Source organism: Hemiscyllium ocellatum, chromosome 24, assembly GCF_020745735.1.
Source record: "Hemiscyllium ocellatum isolate sHemOce1 chromosome 24, sHemOce1.pat.X.cur, whole genome shotgun sequence".
Classification (NCBI taxonomy): domain Eukaryota; kingdom Metazoa; phylum Chordata; class Chondrichthyes; order Orectolobiformes; family Hemiscylliidae; genus Hemiscyllium; species Hemiscyllium ocellatum.
Window position 1 is genome coordinate 49,689,501 of NC_083424.1, and position 21,872 is coordinate 49,711,372.

Genomic DNA, 21,872 nt, shown 5'->3' on the forward strand with positions numbered 1-21,872 from the left:
TGATATAAAGTATAACTACCTGATCACATTGCTTGGATTGGTCAAGCTGCAGTTTGCTCCATGCTGGTTGAACCAGCGCAGCATGAACTATCCAGAGTGAAGAAGCAGAAAAGAGAGTGGACAATAAAAGAACGTAAACGAAACAATTCTAACATTGAGAAAAATCTACATGCAACTGATCAAATTGAACAAAACTTCCGTACAGACAAGTTTGGCATCATTGCTACAATCAAAAGATCTGTGACAGAGAACTTCGCACACTCTTATCACGTGAAGTTTTGATTTTCAGAATTTTGTTTTCCCTGACTATGTATTTTCACACATAACGTTTGCGTCAAGCCGCCGTCTTTTGTCCGCCTTATTTGTGAATATGCCTGTATGTGAGCCTGTGTTTAGGGATTTAAATTGATATAATTAAGTTATCCTTGTTCTGTCATCTATTAAACATTAAGTGCTTGCCAATAATCAATGTTTCTGCTGTGCAAGTAAGATGTGAAATGTTTTTTTCATGAATAATACTCAGTAAGCTTGATTTAATGGATTGAATGGTTGAAATTAGGATTAATCCTAACCCAATCCTTTCTCTCAGGTTTTGAAATAGTGAAGCTCGATTATCGGCATTTGATTAATTTTAGTCCCAACTGGATCATGGCAAGCAGAACTGTGTACAATATTCTAAGCACTGCTTTACCGACGATTTTTAAAATGGCAAGAGTATCCCATTATTACTTGCCCAATATTTTTCCACTAATTTATAGTAAATTCTCGTTTGCGTTCACGGACAACAAGTGATATTGATATCGAATCCATTTATTGTCGAATAGATGGCCGTTTATTCTCTGCACTACGTTTATTCGTTAGTAATTAATAGCCCGATTTTCGACTGTTTATCCGAATTTAAATTTACCAATGTACATTTCATCTGCATTCGAATCATGCATTGAATTGCTCTGTTTGACTGTGGAATTTGACATTTGGCGTTTAGATGCAATGTTATAAATATTTTGCACGGTCAAGCTCCGGAAGTCTTAAAGCACTGAAATCAAAACCGATTTGACTCATTTTGACAGAAATGAAAGATGTTGAAATGAACGCTGCCTTTGATGTTCGATCAATTGTTTTATTGAACTGTTAAGGTGGGATAGATTCATAATGCTTCAATACTTAAGACACAATCACATTGTTCCTGTCTTTTATTCAGATGTATGCATGTAAGGTAATAATCATTGACATTTCAGTTAACACGGCACGTTTGTAAAAACCAGTTACTTTTACATCCGAAAGTTTCCCCCGCGATGAGCAATTTTTCAATTAACCGGAATACAAATAATTTCTACCGTATTGTTACATGGGAGGTATGAACAGGAATAAACAAGCTTTCTCAATTGAGACAAGTGGAGCTTCCGAAATCACATACAGCTCGATCTCGAGATACTTGTCTGAAACGGAGTTGCCTGAGACTCATGTTTAACCCCACAGGAGTAACGCTCGTGTGAGTTCCACTCTGAGGCTGACAGGGTCAGATAGCTGCTCACACTGAATGTGTTGTCCGTCTCCTGCTGGACCCGACTGGTCTCCACACCGTTCCCCTTGACACTGCCATCTACCGTCCACTCAATCTCCACAGCGCCCGGGTTAAAACCGCTCACCAAACACACCAGGGTCGCCGTGTGCTTTTCCGTGATTTGAACCGATGAAGGCGGAAGGAGGGATACCGATGGTTCCCGCGGACCTGTTTAAAATAAATTAGGTTCATGTGAGTTAAAGGACTGCAATTTTTCAACATGAGATTTATTCTAAGATAATATAATTTAAATTATGTCAATCACGGAATGTAATGAATAGTTCACTTAATTTTGCGTGCACTTAATTGTACTATTAAATCCAAGAAGGACTGAATATGAGAGACTGCTTTTGTTTCGGTCTGACGAAATCATGTTGATCTTTAATTGCAGGCTGGAGTGTGGCAAAGGATCTGACTAAGTCTGGAGAGAAGCTACTTTTGTTTCATTTTGTAACGGTATCCCTTGAAAAACAGAAGGAACACCTTAGTATTGATGCTGATAACAATTCATGCAGCTGCCATGGCTCTACAATGAGATACCAAGGTGCCCACCACGTTTAGAAATACTACTGATAATATGAAAAGTTGACATATGTTAAAGTTGTGTTGATTCGTTAACGTGAAGAAATTGTAATCAGTTTTATTGCAAGTGGATCGATCAATTATTGCTAATGTAAAATAGTTGATTTACAGCTCACTCTCATCTCGTCTTGATATTCAATGACATTTCCATCACATTATAACTCCGCTATCGATATTTGATGGTTATCATTGCCCGAAAACAAAACTATTCCAGCCATGTACTTAAGATGGAGCCAAGAGCAGGGCAATGGGAGAATAACACAATTCCTGATTCCCCAAAACTGATCGGTCATTTAAATGCAGTTTCCACCACACTCTCCACACTCGGCATTACCCCATACAAAGCAGTCCATTTGACTGGTACCCCATCCACTCCATTAAACATGTGCGAGATGCACTGCAGCAACTCACCAAGGCTCTGACAAATATACTTTCCAAATTCTAAAACTCTACTAACTGGAAGGATATGGAAAGCAGGTGTATGGGAATACCACCATCTGCAAGTTCTCCAAAGCATATCCCACCCTGTACTGGAACTATATTGCCGCTAATTCACTGTAGATGTATTTAACGCCAGGCATGCCCTCCCTTTTACACCAGCTCTACCCCCTCCTCAGCGTACACGTGCTGTGAAAGAATGGGGCGCATAAGAAGTCATAACAGACATATCATCAGAAAAGTGTAAACCAGGCTGCCCTGTTTAACCATTAGCAATTGTTTTACTCTGTCATTACGTCCAAAATCTCACCAATGCCCGCCCGTGCTGCTTGAATGGGAGATTTAAGTAGCTGCATCTCATCGAGCAAGGATTACCTCGCAGCGATACTGTGAGAAGCCATGTCTATTATTTCAGTCAATTAAATATTCCCAATTACATTAATGCTGCATAGATTTTGTTTCGCATTCGGACTTCTCTGATCACTGACATCGAAATCACCAGCCGCTGAGATCAGAAACAATCGGGGAAGGAACAGGAAATCTCTGTCGGTAGTGCACATTCTCATTGGAAATCACACAACACCAGTTTATAGTCCAACGGGTTTAATTGGAAGCACACTAGCTTTCGGAGCGACGCTCCTTCATCAGGTGATTGTCGCTCCGAAAGCTAGTGTGTTTCCAATTAAACCTGTTGGACTATAACCTGGTGTTGTGTGATTTTTAACTGTTTACTCCACAGTCCAACACCGGCATCTCCAATCATTCTCATTGAACTATTTGACGATATCAAGAATCCAAGTACAATATAACGAGATGATCGAAAATGACTTCATGCTCATTTTCAGTTTAACAAGACACTACTAATTCAGAGTTTCACCAGGTTTTGTTGATTGCAATTAAGGCCAGCGAATGCGCCGCTAATTTCATTGCAATTCGCATCCGATTCTTCAGGGAAGCAGTCATGCCTTATTTGTTTTGTCGCTTTGAGAATTCAGTTTTCCATTTGGTCCGCCAGTTAGACAACACGTAACAAACTGCGGGAGTGTGGCGCTGGAAAAGCAAAGCCGCTCAGGCGGCATCCGACGAGAAGGAGAATCGACGTTTGGGGCATAAGCCCTTCATCAGGAATGATGAGGGGCTTACACCCGAAACATCGATTCTCCAGCTGGCCTCATTCCTCATGAAGGTCTTTTGCAGAACCACACTCTCGACCCCTATCTACAGCATCAGCAATCCACAATTTCGAACTGAACTTCCGTGATAAATCGAAGTCGCGAGATTCAATACAACAGTAGTCTCCGTTAAGAAAGTTAAGGAAACCGAGAACTGAAAAAGCTGAGAGCTAATGTTACCTGTTCTCAACCGCTATCTCTACAGATGCTGCCAGGTCTGCTGACGTTCTCCAGCAATTTTGTTTCAGATTTCCAGATTCCACAGCTCATTCTTTTACTTGAAGCTAAAGTTATCACTAATTTTTGACTTTCCATTGCCCTTTGTGTTTTGAAGAGGGAATTTATATAGGGTTACCTTTCTCGCTTCGTCGATTAATTCAAGCAGCTGGCGTTGGGACACCATCATTTACTTATGGAAATCGTTACTATATCTTTGAGTAAAGTACTAAGGTAAAGGTCCATTCCTTCCGTACGCCGAGGAGAATCGCGGAACAGAAAAAAAGTGCACTAAATATTTCACTAAAAATAACAAAGGACTCTGGAGGTCTGAGACGAAGACAGAAACTCCTGGAGAAACCTAGCAGGTCTGGCATCATCTTTGGAGAGAAAGCAAAGTTAACGTTTGCAGTCCAGTTCTAATGAAGGCTCACCGACTGGAATCGTCAACTCTGCTTTCTTCCCTCACACTTTACTAGACCTGCTGGGAGTTTCTCCAGCAATTTCAGCTTCTTTGTTTCTTAAACATTTTCCCGTCCACTGGCACAGAGACTATGGCGCCAATTGTTCTTCAGGCCGCTGAACAAACACTCAGCAGAATGCCTTATAAACCTGCAAGATTCGGTTCTTAACCAGTCAATGGACAGCTCCAGATAATTTGGAAAGAATTTATATTCTATTGTGAACAGAATGTTACAACTGTAGCAGATTAAAATGTAGGCATTCATAGTGTTTTGTTCTTAAACGGAATCAAGTTTTGAACTCTACAGGAAAAGGGGTTTTACTCACTGCCAACACTCAGCTTGGTGCCTGTGCCGAAGTAGCCGATGCTGCTTTTCCATATGGCACAGTAATAGTCCGCGACGTCTCCCGATTCAACTCCGCTGATACTTAAAGTTCCTGTGTTGCCGGAGACTGAGCCCGAAAACCGGTCTGGAACACCTGAGGCCCTATTCGTGCTGCTGCCAGCGTAGTGATAAAGCAGATACCGAGGAGCATTTCCAGATTTCTGCTGATACCAATAAATGTAGCTGGTCCCTAAGGAGGCACCCGACAAAGTGCAAGTAATCTGGACGGTCCCTCCGAGGGATGTCGATTTTGAAGGCGGTTGGTTTACTGTAATCTCTGCGCTCGAAACTGGAGGAAGAAAGGCATCAAAAATCTTACTGCTGTGTACTTTGATCAATTATTGACACGATTGAATTATTACGCACTTGTAAGATCACACCAAATAATATTCACAAAATGGATTTCACAGTAAATCTAAATGTGAGAACACCCACCTGCAACGCAGAAACAGAAAATAACACGTGCCCAGTCAGACATGGTGAAAGGTTTAACCAGGCTGAGATGCATTGAGAGCTGTTTAACCAGATGGATTCAGTACCTGAAAGGTTCACTCTTTTAATAAGACCTGACACCGAGAAGGTGTTGCCCTCTACTGTTATGCAAATTAATATTTCCATCTCAACCAATCAGTCTCTGAAATCCAAAGACAATCTCAAAATCCCTTCAGAGAACAGCAAATACAAGCAAGGTTATAGAAAAGCAAAATGCAGCAGTTGCGGAAATTCCGAGATTAAACAGAAAATACAGGCAGGAAATGTCGTGGAGCGAGAAATTGGATCCACATTTCATTTCATGACCTTTCTAGAGAAGCTAAAAACACCTTGCCAAAAGCGTTGCCTCTTTCCTAGTGTGTGCTCTGAGCATTCTATGTTGCAAAATGGGATTTGAATCCTCGAAACACGCAACAATAAAAGATATGAGAAACAGATTTAACAGTTCGAGTCCAGAGACATCTTCAGTTCCAAAGAATGTAAAACGTTATCTGTTATTTTTCTCCACAGGTGTTGGTCAGACCCGCTGTGATTCTCTAGCACTGTCTGTTTCTGATTATGACTTCCAGCATCCGCAGCATTGTGTGTTTATATAAAAGATGTCATTTACCTTCTGAAGCGTGCATCGCCTTTTTGACACATCTACCCAACACCCAAATGTCGCAGCGTTCCGGGAAAGTGATGGGGTCCAGTCCGCTCAGTGTTGGCTCCGACTACCTAAACAGTACAATTGCTCACTGGGAAGGACAGCTAAACTGAAACACAGATACTTCCTGAACTAATATCGCCAGAATTTTCAATTTACTCTCTGAATTTCAACATCCTGTGCATTTTGATTTTGTAAAAGTTGCGTTTTCTTACACCTTACTTGCAGTTACTGTTCGTTGGAGAAACTTTGCAATTGTGTTTAGGTTTCACAGACTGATTGGTTGAGTTGAAAATATCCATTAATGTTAATTTTAACACTGAGATCGATAAATGTTGCTCAACCAATGTATTTCGGGACACAGGCCAAAGTCAGGAATACGGCGCAGGCCCACAGATCGACCATATCTCATTAAATTGGAGAACAGGGTCGAGGTCCTGAATGGTCTACTCCTGTCACTATGTTCCATAGTTTCTCCATTGGTCAGGCATGTCACCAAGACAGGCTGTGAAAATAAATCAGACGAATAGTTTGATTTTGAAGACCTGGCGCTAAATTCCAATAAAGCTGGAAAACCCAGATGTGGGCGTTTTGTGCAACTCGCGCGCTTTCCACTGCAGCTTGAATTATTAGTGAAATCCCAATAATGTCTCACAAACAAGGATCGTCAGAACGAACCCTTGGTGAGAACGATTGGCGAGCTAACAGGCGAAAGGTCAGGAACGCAGCAGATGAAGGATTCATGGTGTGTGGGTCCAAAAGGAGCCTGTGAAAAAGTATGCAATTACATTCACTTCGTGACTAACTCTGCTGTCGCTTCTTCACCAACGCATGCAATGATTACTGCTGTCTCCCTCTTGCTGAGTTTAACATCTGTTATCGCAAATGATCGAAGGTTTCTTAAGTTGGGGATAAAGGTTTATTCAACTTCACTTTGCAAGTTTGACCAAAAAAAACTGCGAAACATTTCTTCAGTAACTGATGAAATAACGCACCAGGAAGAGGTTGCCTCTTTCTTTCCACGGGAAACTGCAAGGCCCGTTGAATGTTTGCAGCATGTTTTTATTCCCGAGGTTAAATTAGTTGAACCTAAGATTTAAGTACTTTGCAGTCTTATCTCTTCATGTTTGATTCAAGGTATATTGTTGTAAATAGTTGTATAAGCGTATAAAGCCGATTCCTTCTGAAAGAAAATAATGTAGCAAGAAAAATGTGCTTTTTAGCCAGTTTTGAGAAATTATGTGAAATTTCAGAAAACAGCATGTTTTAAGTAATTTGTATTTATTGGAAGGATTTTCATTTCATAACGTGACACAATTTCTTATATAACACATTTTCTGAGATTTCAAATTGTGATTTATACGGGATGTTCATTCGCTCAACTACTACGTCAAAACTTGTGCATTGATTTCTTTGCCTCCAATACTAGCGTCACTTAACCTTCGGTCAACCTTCTGTTGGTTCTTCATCAAGATCTGATGCTATAACCCAGATAAAGTTGTTGCAGCACACTACAACGACCTTAACTCCGCGTTCAAGGGAATGCTTGAGGTCATTCTCAAAATAGCCCAAACATCTCAAAAGGCATTCATAGCGAATCTTGCAGCAGTTGGCTCGATGAATACATGGGCCTGATACAGTATTAAATTCTTCTGTTTCGTTTACTTAGTTTCAAAAAATCCAGCAGGGCCTAAAGTTTCTCGTTAATTTTGCAGCCCTTCTCTCGGCGGCCATCCCTAAATATGCTGTGCAAGCCTGGGGTGGACAAAGCTAAAAAAAAACAACACAACGCCAGGCTATATTCAACAGCTTTATTTGGAAGCACTAGCTTTCGGAGTGTTGCTACCTGATGAATAAGCAGCGGTCGGAAAACTGGTGCTACCAAATAAACCTGTTGGACTATAACCTGGTGTTGCGTGAATTTTAACTTTGTACTCCCTAAATATGCGTGATTGCAAATAAATTGTTTTGGCCTGATTCGGCGCTGGGTCTTCAGTGATTTGTACAACGCATCAATGGCGTTATTCGATTGAAAATAATAACGTATCCACTTTTGCTGATAAAACAAATCCAAACGTGAATGCAGAAAGCTTGGAGGCAGAGGGCACAAACAGGCTGAAAATGCTTAGAGGGGTTGACTGAATCCTAATAAGCTCAATGTGGACATACATGAAGCAGCCACTTGTCAAAATAAAAAACAAAGCAGAATATTTACAACCTATATGAAAAGCCGAAATATTAATGCCATAAAGTTTTCAGTGTACTAATATGGGGCATACAGAAATAATTACAGCAAACAATTTGCAACGCAAGTTGTGTGGAGAGTAAGAAAAAGTCACTCTCGCTCTAATTGCATGAAAGTAGTCTGTGGATGTGGGAGAAGCTTGTCGGGTGATACATTGCATGGTTTGGGCTTCATATTTAAAGAAGGATATCATTGCGTTACAGCTGCTACAGGGAAGGGTCATGTGATAATTTCCTGGAGACACAGGGTCGGCCTAAGTTGTGAGACTGAGAACATTGCGTTCATACTTTCAGGAGATCTGTGCTATGAAAGTCCATCTCATTGAAGCATGGTGTATTCTGAAGGGCCTTGAGCTGCTAAACACTGAAAATGCGAAGTCTGGTATCTTTCAACCAGAAATCGGACAATAAAGTCTCAATTCAAATTGAAAGAAATGGCTTTATTTTGTCATCAACACCTTTTTGAAAAACAATGAAGACTAAACGACTGTAAAACATTTGCAAAGACGCCAATTTGTCGTATGTTGAAATATTAAACGTTTACCACTTCTTTGATTATTTGCATGTTGCTATAGAATTGTTTCACAATTAATAATGACTGCAATTTATGTGGAACAGAGCCAATAAGCATGATCTGAACTCGCAATTAACTATGAATAAAGAGGCAATCTGAAGATAGAGGGGAAATCATTCTGCTGCCAGCGGCTGTGGGCTGTTGTCACAATGAGGGTGGATGAGCAGATGTGAGGGATGTAAAGGCCTGAAGTCTATTTGCATCTTTCTCGCATCCATGACCTGTTCTCTCCTGCCCCCGCAGGTCATGCTCAGCAGTAGATAATCCGGCGCAGGGTTGCTGTGGGACGAAGTTGCAACCGCTGTCACTTCAGCGACTCTCTCATGCACATTCTAAACTTGCTGGCAGAGTAGACACAAGCACTTATGTCGATCGAGGCTGAATGCAACATTCTGATTAAAGACGGCCTGCGATCAGTTTCCAGCCCGAAAACATTTAACTCTTTTTGGAACAAATTAAGCTTTCCCCATAGCATCTTTTACTTTCTGCAAGTAGGTTATCACTGTCTCATTCGTAAAACGTGTGCATCTGCGGCTCTAACTTTTGACATGCATCTGACGTGACCTATGTGTTGATGAATAACGTGAAACGTGTACTTCCAAATTTGCAGGGGCATCACTGTCTGTTATTGCAAGCAGCGACGAACCCACTTCTACTGAACCCATGACATGAGCTTCACGGACACCTTGTTCAGAGTGACGGGGTAATGGAGATAGAAGGGCAGGATTTCAATCATCACACACTCTCCCTTCTTCGAGTTGCATGTTTGAGGTGAACACAAGTGTTACCGCACAACCATCATGTATAGAGTGCGCCCTCTGCGGCTCCCTTTCATGATGTCTCGATTCCTCCTTCAAAACACTTCCATATTACGCTTGTGTAAAACCCACGGTTCTGTTGCAGGAACAACATTCCATTGTAGACACTAAGCAGCTGCCACTGCTGAATTGCTGCCGTCACCAATTGATATCCCCATTGATCCTGTGGACTGCTCAGAGAATTGCATTTATAATTATTAGATATAACTAATTTTCTTGTTGATACGTAATTCCCTCTTTCAGTTCGTGACATCCTCCTTGTACAAAGAGCTATACATCACGGAAACAGACCTTTCGGCTGAAAAAGTACATGCCGAATGTAATTCCAAACTAAACTCGTCCCACTTGACTACGATTGGCTCATATACTACAAAATATTTCCTATTTATTTGCGTATCCAAATGTCTTTAATATTTTGGAATTGTACCCACATGTACCATGTCCTTTGGAAGTTCATTCCACATTTGAACGACACAGTTATCCCGAGTGTCTTTTTTGATTCTTTATCTCCTCAACTTCGACACATGCCTCCTAGTCTTCAAATTCCCAGCCATTGGGACAATACACCTGCCATTCACCTTTTCTTAGATTTTTTTAGATTACTTACAGTGTGGAAACAGGCCCTTCGGCCCAACAAGCCCACACCGACCCGCCGAAGCGCAACCCACCCATACCCCTTACCTAACACTACGGGCAATTTAGCATGGCCAATTCACCTGACCCGCAAATCTTTGGACTGTGGGAGGAAACCGGAGCACCGGGAGGAAACCCACGCAGACACGGGGAGAACATGCAAACTCCACACAGTCAGTCACCTCAGGCGAGAATTGAACCCAGGTCCCTGGTGCTGTGAGGCAGCAGTGCTAACCACTGTACCACCGTGCCGCCCTATGCCACCGTGCCGCCCCTCATGTTTTTATAAATTTCTATAAGGTAACCACTCAACCTCCTACATACCAATGAGAAACGTCCCAGCCTATCCAGCCTCTTCCTGGAACTTAAACTCTCCATCCCTGACAAAATTCTGGTAAATCTCTTCTTAACCCTCTCCAGTTTAATGATAGCATACTTATAACAGGGCGATCAGAACTGTAGACAGTACGCCAGAAACGGCCTCACCAATGTACTGCAAACCTCAACATGATGTCTCAACTCCCATACTCAAAGTTCTGAAGATTGAAGGCAAACGTCCTAAACGCATTCTTAACCACCCTGTCTGAATGTGACGCACGCTTCAACCAATTATTCCCTAGCCCACCTATCCTACAACAATAGCCAAGGTCCTACTTTTACTTGTATAAGTCATGTCTTTGTCTTACCGAAATACAATACCTCGCATTTATCCAAATTAAAAACCATCTGCCAAGTCCTGAGCTCATTAGCCCAATTCGTCAAGGTTTCTTTGTAATCATTGATAACCATTTTTGTTCACTATACTGTTAATCTTAATGTCATCCACAAACTTACTAATCATGCCTTTTATGTCCTGATTTAATTCATTCATGTAAGTGACAAACAAAAGTGGATCCAGGACCGAACCCTCCAGAACACCGTTTGTAACAGGCCTCCAGTTCGAAAAACAACCCTGCACTCTCACTCTCTGCCTCCTACTGTAAAGGCAATTTTGCATTCAATTGGCAAGCTCACCCTGAATCCCACGTGATCTGATTTAATTAATTAGTCTACGCTGCAGAACCTTGTCGACGGCTTTGAACATTTCAAGTAAATATGTTAACATTCGATGGAGCACTAGTTGGTAATCCGCAAAATCGCCGCCTCTCCCTGTCAGGTCTGGTAATTCAAGAATGCTTTCCATGCCCCCCACCCGGATGGGACTTCATTCTAAGACGTGGGAAAACCGTGGCAATCCGGTCGGGATGTGGGGTGGGGCGGTGGGGAGGGGGGAAATGGCTGTGGTTTCAGTATCTCTGCGTTGGGAAATCGCACCCAGATCTATGTGAATGCACTCAAGCAAAGAGCATGCTGTTGGTTAAAGCTCTGCTTTTTGTTTTACGCTCAGACCATAATAGAAACCCTGTGGGACTATCTGCAGTAAACCTTCAGGTGAAATCACTGGTCCGATTAGAGGTGAAGTGATCTGAAACCAGGTTGGTGTAGCCGGATTTGGACAAATGAGCCGCTCAATTCCTCAATGAAATTCAATAGCCACGAATCCCATTTCAGCCCTCCATAAGCCCCAACCAATCGGAATCTTTTTGTTATTTCGTTTCCCTTTCCAAAAGATCTGAACGCAATTGGACAGCACTGAGTTTTGAGAATAGGGTAGGGGCGACTCGGGTACTGTGTTGCTGGAAAAGCACAGCAGGTCAGGCAGCATCCGAGGAGCAGAAATATCGACGTTTCGGGCGGAGCCCTTCATCAGGAATGAGGCTGAGAGCCCTGGCTGTGGAGAGGTAAATTAGATGGGGTGTGGCTGGGGGAAGGTAGCTGGGAGGTGGACGGAGGTGGGGTGATGGGTGATAGCCGGGCAGGTCATGAGGGCTGTGCTGAGATGGAAGGTTGGAACTGGGGTAAGGTGGAGTGAGGGGAAATGAGGAAATTGGTGAAGTCCACATTGATGCCCTGGAGTTGAAGGGTCCCGAGGCCGAATGTAAGCCATTCTTCCTCCAGGCTTGGGTGATGAGAGAGTGGCGATGAAGGAGGCGCAGGACCTGCGTGTCCTTGGCACCGTGGGAGGGGGAGTTGAAATGTTCGGCCACAGGGTGGTGTGATTGATTGATGCAGGAGTCCCGGCGATGTTTCCTAAAGCGTTCTGCGCGAAGGTGTCCAGTCACCCAGTGTAGAGGAGACTGCATCGAGAGCAACGGATACAATTAATGACATGTCTGGAAGTGCAGCTGAAATTGTCCCATCTGTTAATCTTCCTTCCCACGTGTTCGCTCCACCCCCACCTCCGTCCGCCAATTGCACACCCAACTACCTTCTCCACAGCCCCAACCCTCTTCCATTTATCTCTCCATTCCTGAGGCTCCCCGCCTCATTCCTGATGGCGGGCTCCGGCCCAAAGCGTCGATTTTCATGCTCTTTGCATGCTTCCTCACCCTCTGTGCTTTTCCAGTAACACACTCAAACTCTGATCTCCAGCATCTGCAGACCCCAATGTCTCCCTGCTAGTCTGGATGACCATTTACCGAAATGTTTTTTTTTTAGACACCTGGATTCACTTCCGAGCTTCGAACGAAAAGACAGCAAAAACAACAAACTTCATCCTGTCACCCTCAAAAGACCATCAGACAACCATGCTGTCCAGGCCGAGTGCTTGGTCTGCTCAGTGGAAAGCTACAGCTCAGTCAAAGAGCATTCAACAGATATTCTGCGCCATTGAACCTCCAGAGTAAAAAAGAACGAAGATTAAAATCTTGATGACTGCACATCTTGATCTTTACTGCTTTTCATAGGATCACTCCTGCTATTAAATCAAAAACAAACTGAATGATTCCCTCTGCTGGGTGAACTTTACAGATAACAATTAATAACAAGGCTAGCATTTTGTTTAAGACGGATCAATTTTAATAAATGAGGCGCCATCCACAGGAACGTTTAAACTGTCAAATTTTAAGTATGGAGTCATAGAATCATACAGTACAGAAGATACCAACTGAGCCATCGACTCTCTGCACCTCATTTGGATTGTGAAGAAAACAAAATTCATATACAAACCCTGTCAAAATGCCATAGTCATTCAGTGGCTCTGATGGGGCACATTGGTTCAACTATTTAAAATAAGAAAAAGATTCACATTGCGTGAATAAATTACGTATAGATTAAGTGGCAGATCACATGAATTACTAGGAATGTGCTTTCCTGGGACATGTAAAAACAATGACTGCAGATTCTGGAAACCAGATTATGGATTAGTGGTGCTGGAAGAGCACAGCAGTTCAGGCAGCATCCGAGGAGCAGTAAAATCGACGTTTCGGGCAAAAGCCCTTCATCAGGAATACAGGCAGAGAGCCTGAAGGGTGGAGAGATAAGTGAGAGGAGGGGAGGGTGGGGAGAAAGTAGCACAGAGTACAATAGGTGAGTGGAGGAGAAGATGAAGGTGATAGGTCGGGGAGGTAGGGTGGACTGGATAGGTGGAAAAGAAGATAGGCAGGTCATAGTCATAGAGTCATAGAGATGTACAGCATGGAAACTGACTCTTCGGTCCAACCCGTCCATGCCGACCAGATATCCCAACCCAATCTAGTCCCACCTGCCAGTTCCCGGCCCATATCCCTCCAAACCCTTCCTATTCATATACCCATCCAAATGCCACCTAAATGTTGCAATTGTACCAGCCTCCACCACATCCTCTGGCAGCTCATTCCATACACATACCACCCTCTGCGTGAAAAGGTTGCCCTTTGGGCTCTTTTATATCTTTCCCCTCTCACCCTAAACCGATGCCCTCTAGTTCTGGACTCCCCTATTTGCCTATTTATCCTATCCATTCCCCTCATAATTTTGTAAACCTCTATAAGGTCACCTCTCAGCCTCCGACACTCCAGGAAAAACAGCCCCTGTCTGTTCAGCCTCTCCCTGTAGCTCAGATGCTCCAACCCTGGCAACATCCTTTTAAATCATTTCTGAACCCTTTCAAGTTTCACAAGTCAGCACAAGTCATGGGGACAGTGCTGAGCTGGAAGTTTGGAACTGGGGTGAGGTGGAGGTGGGGGACATGAGTAGCTTCAGTGCAGAGGAAATGACCTGGGAGTTGCCGTGGGAGAGGGACTCCCTGAGATTCTTGTAGAGAGAGGAGGAAAGCTTCTTCAAGGCAGCCATCCTTGCAAGAGGATTCGCAGTAGGGTTAAAATTAACCAGGTAAAAACAATGACTGCAGATGCTGGAACAGTTAAAATTTCCAAGTAAATGACAAACTTTGTTTCGGTCGTGCGTCAGGAAAGAGTGAGGGTAGTTAAATGCAAATTTATGTGCTCAAGTTGATACTTGCTTGATGGTGAAATACATTTAACAAAGTTAAAATTCCACAATACCAGGTTACAGTCCAACAGGTTTATTTGGAAGCACTAGCTTTCGGAGTGCGGCTCCTTTATCAGGTGATTGAAGGAGCAACACTCCAAAAGCTGGTGCTTCCAAATAAACCTGTTGGACGATAACCTGACGTTGTGTGATTTTTAGCTTTGTACACCTCAGTTCAACACCAGCAACTTAAAATCATGACTACATTTAACAATGATGTTTTATCATTTCAAGGATGTAGGCATGTAAGGACCCACATAATTTTTTTTCCCTGTTTGCTCTATATAACGGAATTGAAGTCAGTCTCCTTTGCAACTGAATAACCTGAAGTATCAAGTGTTTTTATTTTGGCAGTACCATGTTGTTCTTGAAGCAGCGAGATTCTTATCTGACTGAGACCCTGCAACACCAGAGGTTTTGATTATAAAGTATAACTACCTGATCACATTGCTTGGATTGGTCAAGCTGCAGGTTGCTCCAGATTGGTTGGACCAGCGCAGCATGAACTATCCAGAGTGAAGAAGCAGAAAACAGAGTGGACAATAAAAGAAAGTCAACGAAACAATTCTAACATTAAGAAAAATCTACATGAAACTGATCAAATTGAACACAACTTCCGTACAGACAACCGTTTAGCATCATTGCAACAATCAAAAGATCTATGACAGAGAACCTAGCACACTCTTGTTAAGTGAAGTTTTGATGTTCAGAATTTTGTTTTCCCTGACTATGTATTTTCACACATAACGTTTGCCATGGTCAAGCCATGGTCTTTTGTCCGCCTTATTTGTGAATATGCCTGTACGTGAGCCTGAGTTTAGGGATTTAAATTGATATAATTACATTATTTTTGTCCTATCATCGATTAAACAATGTTTCTGCTGTGCAAGTAAGATGTGAAATGTTTCGTCATGAATAATACTCAGTAAGCAAATTGCTTGATTTAATGGATTGAATGGTTGAAATTAGGATTAATCCTAACCCAATCCTTTCTCTCAGGTTTTGAAATAGTGAAGCTCGATTATCGGCATTTGATTAATTTTAGTCCCAACTGGATCATGGCAAGCAGAACTGTGTACAATATTCTAAGCACTGCTTTACCGATGATTTTTAAAATGGCAAGAGTATCCCATTATTTCTTGCCCAATATTTTTCCACTAATTTATAGTAAATTCGCGTTTGCGTTCACGGACAATAAGTGATATTGATATCGAATCCAGTTATTGTCGAATAGATGGCCGTTCATTCTCTGCACAACGTTTATTCGTTAGTAATTAATAGTCCGTTTTTCGAATGTTTATCCGATTTTAAATTTACCAATGTACATTTCATCTGCACTCAAATCATGCATTGGATTGCTCTGTTTGGCTTTGGAATTTGTCATTTGGCGTTTAGATGCAATGTTATAACTATTTTGCACGGTCAAGCTCCGGAAGTCTTAAAGCACTGAAATCAAAACAGATTTGACTCATTTTGACAGAAATGAAAGACGCTGAAATGAATGCTGCCTTTGATGTTCGATCAATTGTTTTATTGAACTGTTAAGGTGGGATAGATTCATAATGCTTCAATACTTAAGACACAATCACATTGTTCCTGTCTTTTATTCAGATGTATGCATGTAAGCTAATAATCATTGGCATTTCAGTTAACACGGCACGTTTGTAAAAACCAGTTACTTTTACATCCGGAAGTTTCCCCCGCGATGAGCATTTTTTCAATTAACCGGAATACAAATAATTTCTACCGTATTGTTACATGGGAGGTCTGAACAGGAATAAACAAGCTTTCTCAATTGAGACAAGTACAGTTTCCGAAATCACATACAGCTCGATCTCGAGATACTTGTCTGAAACGGAGTTGCCTGAGTCTCATGTTTAACCCCACAGGAGTAACGCTCGTGTGAGTTCCACTCCGAGGCTGACAGGGTCAGATAGCTGCTCACACTGAACGTGTTGTCCGTCTCCTGCTGGATCCGACTGGTCTCCACACCGTTCCCCTTGACACTGCCATCTACCGTCCACTCAATCTCCACAGCGCCCGGGTTAAACCCGCTCACCAAACACACCAGGGTCGCCGTGTTCTTTTCCGTGATTTGAACCGATGAAGGCGGAAGGAGGGATACCGATGGTTCCCGCGGACCTGTTAAAAATAAATTAGGTTCATGTGAGTTAAAGGACTGCATTTTTTAAACAGGAGATTTATTCTAAGATAATGCAATTTAAATTATGTCAATCACGGAATGTAATGAATAGTTCACTTAATTTTGCATGCATTTAAATGTACTATTTAATCCAAGAAGGACTGAATAGGAGAGACCGCTTTGTTTGCGTCTAACGAAATCATGTTGATCTTTAATGGCAGGCTGGAGTGTGGCAATGGATCTGACTAAGTCGAGAGAGAAGCTACGTTTGTTTCATTTTGTAACTGTATCCCTTGAAAAACAGAAGGAACACCATAGTATAGCTGCTGATAACACTTCATACAGTTGCCATGGCTCTACAATGAGATACCAAGGTGCCCGCCACCTTTAGAAATACGATTGATAATTTGAAAAGTTAACATATGTTAAAGTTGTGTTGATTCGTTAACGTGAAGAAATTGTAATCAGTTTTATTACAAGTGGATCGATCAATTATTACTAACGTAAAATAGTTGATTAACAGTTCACTCTCATCTCGTCTTGATATTCACTGACATTTCCATCACATTATAACTCCACTATCGATATTTGATGGTTATCATTGCCCGAAAACAAAACTATTCCAGCCATGTACTTAAGATGGCGCCAAGAGCAGGGCAATGGGAGAATAACGCAATTCCTGATTCCCCAAAACTGATCGGTCATTTAAATGCAGTTTCCAACACACTCTCCACACTCGACATTACCCCATACAAAGCAGTCCATTCGACTGGCACCCCATCCTCTCCATGAAACATGTGCAAGATGCACTGCAGCAACTCACCAAGGCTCTGACAAATATACCTTCCAAATTCTAAAACTCTACTAACTGGAACGATATGGAAAGCAGGTGTATGGGGATACCACCACCTGCAAGTTCTCCAAAGCATATCCCACCCTGTAATGGAACTATATTGCCGCTACTTCACTGGAGCTGTATTTAACACCAGGCATGCCCTCCCTTTACATCAGCTCTACCCCCTCCACAGCGTACACGTGCTGTGAAAGAATGGGGCGCATAAGAAGTCATAACAGACTTATCATCAGAAAAGTGTAAACAGGCTGCGCTGTTTAAACATTAGCGATTGTTTTACTCTGTCACTAAATCTAAAATCTCACCAATGCGCGCCCGTGCTGCTTGAATGGGAGATTTATGCAGCTGCATCTCATCGAGCAAGGATTACCTCGCAGAGATACTGTGAGAAGCCATGTCTATTATTTCAGTCAATTAAATATTCCCAATTACATTAATGCTGCATAGATTTTGTTTCGGATTCGGCCTTTTCTGATCACTGACATCGAAATCACCAGCCGCTGAGATCAGAAACAATCGGGGAAAGAACAGGAAATCTCTGTCGGTAGTGCACATTCTCATTGGAAATCACACAACACCACGTGTGATTGGGAGCACACTAGCTTTCAGAGCGACGCTCCGTCATCAGGTGATTGTCGCTCCGAAAGCTAGTGTTCTTCCAATTAAACCTATTGGACTATAACCTGGTGTTGTGTGATTTTTAACTGTGTACATCCCAGTCCAAAACCGGCATCTCCAAATCATTCTCATTGGACTATTTAACGATATCAAGAATCCAAGGACAATATAACGAGATGGTCGTGCATCTGACTTCATGCTCATTTTCAGTTTAACAAGACACTACTAATTCAGAGTTTCACCAGGTTTTGTTGATTGCAATTAAGGCCAGCGAATGCGCCGCTAATTTCATTGCAATTCGCATCCGCATCTTCAGGGAAGCAGTCGTGCCTTATTTGTTGGTCGCTTTGAGAATTGAGTTTTCCATTTGGTCCGCCAATTAGACAACACGTAACAAACGGCGGAAATGTGGCGCTGGAAAAGCAAAGCCGCTCAGGCAGCATCCGAGGAGAAGGAGAATCGACATTTGGGGCATAAGCCCTTCATCAGGAATGATGAGGGGCTTACACCCGAAAAGTCGATTCTCCAGCTGGCCTCATTCCTGGTGAAGGTCTTTTGCAGAACCACACTCTCGACTCCTATCTACGGCATTGCAGTTCACGCTTTCGAACTAAACTTCCGTTATAAATCGAAGTCGCTAGATTCAATGCAACAGTGGTCGCCATTAAAAATCTTAAGGGAACCGAGAACGCATAAAGCTGAAAGCTAATGTTACCTCTTCTCAACCGCTATCTCTACAGATACTGCCAGATCTGCTGACGTTCTCCAGCAATTTCTGTTTTTGTTTCAGATTTCCAGATTCAGCAGCTCATTGTTTTACTTGAAGCTAAAGTTACGATCCATTTTCGACTTCCCATTGCCCTTTGTGTTTTAAGAGGGAATTTATATGGGGTTACCTTTCTCGCTTCGTCGATCAATTCAAGCAGCTGGCGTTGGACACCATCATCTACTTATGGAAATCATTACTATATAGTTTAGTATTAAAGGGTCTGGATACGAAATAATTTAAGGCAACCACGCCACAGCCCGAGGGTCCATTTCTTGTGTACGCCGACGAGAATCGCGGAACAGAAAAAAAGTGCCCTAAATATTTCACTAAAAATAGCAAAGGATCCTGGAGATCTGAAACAAAAACAGAAATTCCTGGAGAAACGTAGCAGGTCTGGCATCATCTTTAGAGAGAGAGCAAAGTTAACGTTTGTCGTCCAGTTCTAATGAAGGAACTGGAAGCGTCAACTCTGCTTTCTCCCCTCACACGCTACTAGACCTGCTGGGAGTTTCTCCAGCAATTTCTGCTTTTTTGTTTCTTAAACATTTTCCCGTCCACTGGCACAGAGACGATGGCGCCAATTGTTCTTCTGGCCGCTATAAAGTCACTCAGCACAGAACAAACAGCAGAAAGCCTTATATACCTGCAAGATTCAGTTCTTAACCAGTCAATGTGCAGCTCCAGATAATTTGGAAAGAATTTATATTCCCTTGTGAACAGAATGTTACAACTGTAGCAGATTAAAATGTAGACATTCATAGTATTTTGCTCTTAAACGAAATCAAGTTTTGAAGTCTACAGGAAGAGGGGTTTTACTCACTGCCCACACTCAGCTTGGTGCCTGTGCCGAAGTAGCCGATGCTGCTTTTCCATATGGCACAGTAATAGTCCGCGGCGTCTCCCGATTCAACTCTGCTGATACTTAACGTTCCTGTGTTGCCGGAGACGGAGCCCGAAAACCGATTTGGAACACCTGAGGCTCTGTTCGTGCTGCTGCCAGCGTAGTGATAAAGCAGATACCGATGAGCACTTCCAGATTTCTGCTGATACCAACTAATGGTGGAGCTTCCTAACGAGGCACCCGACAAGGTGCATGTAATCTGGACGGTCCCTCCGAGGGAAGTCGATTTTGAAGGCGGTTGGTTTACTGTAATCTCTGCGCTCGAAACTGGAGGAAAAAGTATCAAAAATCTTACTGCTGTGTACTTTGATCAATGACTGAAACTATTGAATATATACACATTTGAATGAGCACCCCAATCTTCGCAAAATTGATTTCACAATGAATTTAAATGTGTGAACACCCACCTGCAACGCAGAAACAGAAAACAACAGTAACACGTGCCCAGTCAAACATGGTGAAAGGTTTAACCAGGCTGAGATGCATCGAGAGCCGTTTAACCAGATGTATTCAGTACGTGAAATGTTCACTCTTTTAATAAGATCGGACACCAAGAAGGTGTTGCCCTTTGCTGTTATGCAAATTAATATTTTCATTTCACCCAATCAGTCTCTGAAACCCAAAGACAATCTCAGAATCCCTTCAACATGCATCAAATACAAGAAAGGTTATAGAAAAGCAAGATGCAGCGGCAGCGGAAATTCCAAGATTAAACAGAAAATGCCTGTTTAATGCAGGAAATATCGTGGAGCGAGCAAATGGTTCCACATTTCATTTCGTCACCATTGTATAGAAGCTGAAATCAACTTGCTAACAGCCTTACCACTCTCCCAACGTGTGCTCTGTGCATTCTGCATTGCTAAATTGGACTTGAATCTTCGAAACAAGCAACAATAAAAGATGTCAGAAACAGACTTAACGTTTCTAGTCCAGAGATTTCTTCAGTTCCGAAGAATGTAAAACGATATCTCTGTTATTTTTCTCCACAGGTGTTGTCAGACCTGCTGTGCTTCTCCAGTGCTATCTGATTTTTTTATGATTTCCAGCATCCGCAGCATTCTGTGTTTATATAAAAGATACCATTTAGCTCCTGAAGTGTGCACCACCTCTTTGACACATCTACCCAACACCCAAATGTCGCAGTGTTCAGGGAAAAGTGATGGGGTCCAGTCCGCTCAGTGTTGGCTCCGGCTCCATAAACGGGACAATTAGTCACTGGGAAGGACAGTTATACTCAAACACAAATACTTCCTGAACTAGTATCTCCAGAATTTTCCGTTAATTCTCTGAATTTCAACATCCTCTGCATTTTGATTTTGTAATACTTGCGTTTTCTAACACCTTCTTTGCAGTTACTGTTCGTTGAAGAAACTTTGTAATTGTGTTTAGGTTTCACAGACTGATTGGTTGAGTTGAAAACATCCATTAATGTTAATGTTAGCACTGAGATCTATAAATATTGTTAAGGGAATGTATTAAAGGATAAGGCCAAAGTCAGGAATATGGCGCAGGCCCACATATCAAGCATATCACATTAAATTGCGGAACAGGTTCGACAGCCTGAACGGTCTCTTTCTGTCACTATGTTCCATAGTTTCTCCATTGGTCAGTCATGACACCAAGACAGGCTGTGAAAAGAAATCAGACGAATAGGTGACAGATGGGGTTGAAGAACTGGCGCCAAATTCCGATAAAGTTGAATAATCCAAATGCGGGCGTTTTGTGCAACTCACGTGATTTCCACGGCAGGTTGAATTATTAATGAAATTCCAATAATGTCTCACACAGCAAGACGGTGAGAACGAACTTTTGGTGAGAACGATTGGCGAGTTAATACGCGGTCAGTAACGCAGCAGATGGAGGATTCATGGTCCATGGATCCAAAAGGAGCCTGTGAATAAGTATGCAATTACATTGCATTTACTAACTCTGCTGTCGCTTCTTCATCAAAGCATGCGATGATTACTGTTGCCTCCCTCTTGCTGAGTTTAACATCTGTCATCGCAAATAC

The 21,872-nt window shown here is 42.4% G+C and overlaps 2 protein-coding genes across 2 annotated transcripts; both read right to left on the reverse strand.

Annotated features, from left to right (window-relative positions):
* Positions 1 to 1,409: 1,409 nt before the first annotated feature.
* On the reverse strand, positions 1,410 to 5,938 carry LOC132827244 (immunoglobulin lambda-1 light chain-like). Its single transcript, XM_060843869.1, has 3 exons — positions 5,923 to 5,938; positions 4,762 to 5,109; positions 1,410 to 1,732 (listed from the first exon to the last, which is right to left on the reverse strand). Exons 1-3 carry the CDS (start codon positions 5,936 to 5,938, stop codon positions 1,410 to 1,412), a joined length of 687 nt encoding a protein of 228 aa, XP_060699852.1.
* Positions 5,939 to 16,396: 10,458 nt separating this feature from the next.
* LOC132827245 (immunoglobulin lambda-1 light chain-like) lies at positions 16,397 to 20,347 on the reverse strand. Its single transcript, XM_060843870.1, has 3 exons — positions 20,269 to 20,347; positions 19,781 to 20,128; positions 16,397 to 16,719 (listed from the first exon to the last, which is right to left on the reverse strand). The coding sequence occupies exons 1-3, from the start codon at positions 20,345 to 20,347 to the stop codon at positions 16,397 to 16,399; spliced, it is 750 nt and encodes a 249-aa protein (XP_060699853.1).
* Positions 20,348 to 21,872: the final 1,525 nt, after the last annotated feature.